Raw genomic sequence first — 5471 nt, 5'->3', positions numbered from 1 at the left:
GGGGGGGGGTGCAAGGGGATGGGGGAGAGAAGGGGAGGGAGAGGAGTTTGGCTTCAAAATGAGTCCAGGGCTTGGTACAGCAAGCCCTGGGCTTAAATCATAAAGCTCTCGCTTGTCTGGGCTGCAATCAAAGACAGCCCCAGTGACGGGCCGGGAGAGAGAGGGAGAGAGAGAAAGAAGAACCATGAGAGAGAGAGGGAGAACAGACCATATGGTAGCACTTAGGGAGCCAAGGAGGAAGCAGAGGGGCTTTTTTTTCCCTCCTTTCGCTCCCTGCATGCACGCGGAGTGTGGGAAAAGTTAATGGACACGCATGGCAGCTAACCCCCTGGTCGTGTTGTGACATGTGTGCGGTCACTCCGGCAGCTCGGCCACTGCACTGGGTAATTGGAGAGGCTCGTAAAGCTGTTCTCCAGAGGGGAAGAGACCGCTGAAGATGTTGGTGGGTGGGGGGGAGGAAGGGAGGAAAGGCGGAAGAGGGGGAAAGGTGGTGAGGCGGGGTGGGAGGGCTCAGCAGCTGGGTGTTGTCCAGGTCACACCACGTGCCTAACAGACGTCCCGTGTCCAGCTGTGGCCCCGGGGCTAAGGGCAGGAAGCTCGACACTGGTCTGAGCACAGCTGGAATGCTGTGGGAACGTTTTGTGTATGTGTATGTGTGACGGTGTGTTTGTGTGGAGAAGCTCTGGCTCACAGGAGGCCGACTGTTCCCGTGTGGTAGGCCTTTCCTTGAACCCCCTCCACCCCCACTTAACTCAGCACTACCTCACCCATTGTGCCCTTTGGCCAGGCATGTCCTCACCCAGCACCCTCCACAAACACACACACACAAGACGTATGCACGCACAGACACGAGCACACACATGGCTTCAATCAAACAGGGATACACGGCCCCCCGTAAAAAGGTGTGATGGAAATTCAAAATGATGGCACTTATCCACACTTTGTGCCTCTTAGCGCACTGATAATTGCAAACACCTGCACCCCCTCCCCACACACACCCCCTTCAAAGAAGGGCCACACTCGGATAGCTGGAGGGGGCATACACACCTGGGCAGAGCAGAGTGCTACCACATGGCTCAGTGGTGAGGTGTTTAACGTGTCCTTCTGCTGTCAACCCCCCCTGGCATCAAGGAACTCCCTCAGCTCTGATTAAAGACGCAGCCTAGGGGCTCCTCTCTGCTCCATACTGTCGATGTGGAAGCTGACTGAACAGCGGAAATCCTTATAATGATAATTGTTTTAGGAGCTTGATCACTTCAAATTATTGGTTGGCTGTTAGTATAATAAATAATCTGCTACTTAGAAACTTTTGAGTGGAAGGGGGCACTGCATCATTTGCACTGATGAATGGCCATTTAGCTTTATGTCACAATACAATAGGTTACAAAAAAAGACAAGAAACATGTGTTTTGATCAAATGTTCTGAGAAGTTAATTCACTCAGAGCTGCAACCTCAAGCCTCTCCAACAAAATGGCTTTACTTATAGAATAATAATCTGAGCATTTTCCTATTTCCATAACTCTTTCTGAAATGAGACACAGGCTGTGCTCGTTTTCATCTATGATGCACATCCACACCAGCCACTCACGCTCCACTCATTGATCTCTCAAATACCAATCGGACTGCAATGCACTTCTGCGCTGCTAGATGGCGTGAGTGACCTCTGTAACGCTCCAAAGTTTCCACCAGGAAAGGTGAAACTGCTGGCCTATCAGCCTGAGAGACATCAACTAGCTCCTGGTGTCTGATAAATCACAAAGCCACTGTCTCCTGCCCGACTCGCTCGTTCAGATAACAGAATTACAATTAGCCTTACAGTTTACTGACAGTCTGGTCCAGCGTGACCAACAGTGAACGAGCATGTGCAGTATTTTTACTCAAAGACACTACAATCGTATTGCTATGCCTCGTGCCAATTAATAAACATCCCAGTGATTTTCAAGAGACTGAAGCATAAACATTACTGCTCAGAGGATGGACTCTCTCATCCAGCAGATACTTTCTTTTCTATGTTTACAACAACGTGTTATTACTGATGCTGTTGGCTAATAAAAATGTGTTTTGTAAACAGTTTCTACACATTTTCCCTTATTAAGTGAGAAACATAGTTTTTAAAACACTTGTTGATTCCATGTGTAATAAACCCACTCAATAGAAAGTTACGTTTTCACATAACACACAGAATAACTGAATTGAAAAGTTTCTGGTAGCCCACTACATGAGGGCCACTCTCACTTCTACTTTTATGCACACAGAAAAAGGCTACGTCATGAATTTTAAGTATCAACTAAACTACATTTGCAGGCGGGAACTGGTAATATTTGCAGATTCACGGTTTTTTGTTTTTTCAGGAGAATAACGCAGAAACAGGCGCGTGTTTTTTCATATTTTTACAAATTTATTTGTCTTCCAAAACGAAGAACAGCGTAAGAGCATTGAACATATCTTTGGCATCACACAGTAAAAAAAGACAACTCAAATATATAAAAATGCAGTGAACGGACTTCCACAATACAAATCTCATTTCAATATGAACTTTACTCCCTTGTTAGCTGTACAAATATAGTGCATACTCTTTCCATTTTACAAGAAAACAAAACAGATTCAAAAAAAACTTTTCTAACATTGAACGAAGAGAGAACTATTAAGTGTCATTTTAAAGTCTTTATGAACCTTTTACACTTTTCACCAGGGTCGCCACACTGAGTCCGTGTTGCCTGACGGGGCTCCTGGGGAAATCGCAGCCGGCACAGGGACTGGCGTGCTGACGTTGTTGGCGTACACGGGGATAACGGGGCCGTTTGGCGCAAATGCTGCATTGGGAATGAGGAATGCAAACTGTCCGTCTGTGGCAGGCACGATCTGGAAACCGCCGTACACTTTGGTGGCGTCTGAAGGTAAACTCGCAGGCGACGAGCCGCCTTTACAGGAAACCGCGTTCATGGGCAGGACCTGCGGGGACGAGCTGGGGATCTGCACCATGGACTGGCCGAATGACGGGTGTGTTGGCCCGGCAGTGGAGGGGAGCTGGTGTTGGTGCTGATGCTGGTTGGGATAGTTCATTGCGTTAATCTGGGTCATGCAGTTGGCCAGGTGACCGAGCAGCCGCGTCCTGACCTCGGTGTTGACACCTTCGCAGGTGGACAGGAACCGGGTGACTTCATTCATGCACTCGCTGAAACCGGCTCGGTATTTTCCCAAAACAGTGGGGTCTGTGTTCAGGGCAGCTGCAGAGAAAACAGATAGGGAGAATTCAGTCGGGATATTCAAATGCACAGCTCGTTTAATTCATAGAATGATCTGCGAATACTCAGGACAGGAGTCAGTTTTTAGAACTGGGTGATGAAGCAGGAGCGTTAGAATAGATATGATCTATAACGCACAGTCATGAGGCAGAGTGGTCCGGGAAATGCAACTTACCGGTCATCTGAGCCCTCTGGAGGTTCCGGAGATGCTTCACCGTCATCTCCAGGATGTCCGCCTTCTCCAGCTTGGAGTGTCTGGAGCTCTGAGGAGACGGAAAACACACATGGTTAGGATTACGCACTCGCTTTCTCGCTGTTTGACAGGGACAGTGTTGAATTGCAGGTTAAAGAATCTAATAATAACCAGGATGACGACAGAGTACTTACATCTTTTTTGAGCGCATCCAGGATGAGAGTTTTCAGTTGCCCCAAACTCTCGTTGATTCTGGCTCTTCTCCTCTTTTCCATAATTGGCTTGGATGACTACAGGTGAAAACAAAACGACATAAACTGTTAAATTTCTCTTTCTGGTTTAGTGCGTAAAATTGAAAATCCTTGATTTTTGGGGCAAAGAGCTTATGTAAAATTGTGTCCAAATAGAAATATTTAGGGCTTTTTGTTTATAGATGACAGTCAAAGTGAAGATGCTTTTATATAGAAGTGCTGTACCAACCTTTCTGTGCTCTGAGGCTGTCTTGGGTTTATCGGGAGTTGTGTTCATGCTTGCCGGGGTTGCAGCAACCGGAGAGGAGGAGGTTTTTTCCATCATATCGGCAGGCATCTTTTCTTATCGGAAATATCCCACAAAAACCACAGCAAATTACGGTCCACTGATGCAGGAAAGAAAGGCGATGAATATTTGCAGCTCGCGATATTCAAAAGTCCCCTCTCCCACAAAAAGATCCTGAGATATGTATCAAGTTAAAATCCTTAGAGCGATGCGCAGCGGCAGCAGCGATCGGGAGCGGATGCGGAGTCTCTCTGTTGGGCTCTCCGCGTGTGGCTTGTATTTATATCTCGCACTGCACGCGAGCGGCTCGTGTGAAACTTCCCAAACTTTCTTTCCCACAGTAACTTTCCACCAATCAGGGCGAGAGACACGCGGCCCGAGGGAGGACGGCTCGTGGTCGGCGCCCTCCCATTGGTTGTTTGGCCGCTGAAGCTGGCGGCCAATGGCGCACGGCCCGGGTTCAGGGCACAGCCGGGGAAACTGCCTTTAGTCTTCAATCATCGTACCGTTTACATATTAACAGTGGAGCCGCTGACTGGGCACCGCCACCAGTAGCGGGCAGAGGGACTTATTCATCTACCAGACAAGCGATAACAGCACAGAATATTAGAAAATAATGATAAAAAATATAGAAACTAACTGTAAAAATGCCACAAATGCATACACATCAGCAACATAATTTCCCACTCTCCTCCCAATCCCATATTAACACCCACAATCAAATCAACTTTTAATCAGCCTTGACCTGATTATATGTTGGCCTGTCTCCTTTAACAAAGTTAGCTTGTAACTCTTGCAGGATAGGTAGTGTAAAATTCCGTTATCCAAATTGTCCACAGTAAAAAAAAAAGAAGAAAAGAGGAAAGAAAGTAAATAAATCTGAAACACTTTTGTAGAGTTTTAAAACCACCAGTGGGAAGTGGTAGGCTATCAGGAAATCAGAGTTTCAGTCATGTGCCATGGAGGCACAGGAGGGAGCAGTTTTCTTTTTCTTTTCAACCAAACCTCACAGTAGATAGTTATTGTTGTAATAGACTTAGTAAAATAAAACAACTGGGGATGACAACTCAAAACCACACGAGGAGACAAAACTCAGATCCAAACAAACACACAGCGAACACAATCTTTATATTCCTAGAGTAATGTCAACTTATCCTTCCCTCAGAGGGGAGGTGGTGGTGGTGGGGGTGTTGGTGGTGGTGGGGTGGTGTACAATTAAACTGCACACTCTGTTTCCATGTTATTTACCACTGGAGTCCCTAACTCTGTGGTACAAATTTTGGCATTTAATCATGTGTCGGTGTTGTGAATGTGGAGCACGTGCCAGGATGTTTTATGAGAGCGGTGGTTTACATTAGAGGGGAAGGTAAATAGCAGCTGCTGTTTTAAAAGCCTGGGAAAACCACGCCTACAGAGAGAGCTGGATCGGGCTCCCTTATCGGAATGTGAGCCAGAGCAGAGATATTTCTGAGCCCGGAGAGCTTACACGATCAGA

General features: G+C 46.9%; 1 protein-coding gene across 1 annotated transcript; it reads right to left on the bottom strand.

The window, feature by feature from the left end:
* Positions 1 to 2378: 2378 nt before the first annotated feature.
* hes1 (hes family bHLH transcription factor 1) lies at positions 2379 to 4234 on the bottom strand. Its single transcript, XM_023401358.2, has 4 exons — positions 3920 to 4234; positions 3634 to 3729; positions 3422 to 3509; positions 2379 to 3228 (listed from the first exon to the last, which is right to left on the bottom strand). Exons 1-4 carry the CDS (start codon positions 4025 to 4027, stop codon positions 2687 to 2689), a joined length of 834 nt encoding a protein of 277 aa, XP_023257126.1. The 5' UTR covers positions 4028 to 4234; the 3' UTR covers positions 2379 to 2686.
* Positions 4235 to 5471: the final 1237 nt, after the last annotated feature.

The sequence above is a fragment of the Seriola lalandi genome, unplaced genomic scaffold (genome assembly GCF_002814215.2).
Source record: "Seriola lalandi dorsalis isolate HSWRI2012SDOR001 ecotype SW California unplaced genomic scaffold, Sedor1 jcf7180002053619, whole genome shotgun sequence".
Lineage (NCBI taxonomy): Eukaryota > Metazoa > Chordata > Actinopteri > Carangiformes > Carangidae > Seriola > Seriola lalandi.
Note: the sequence above shows the minus strand (reverse complement) of the source record. Positions and strands in the feature narration are given on the sequence as shown.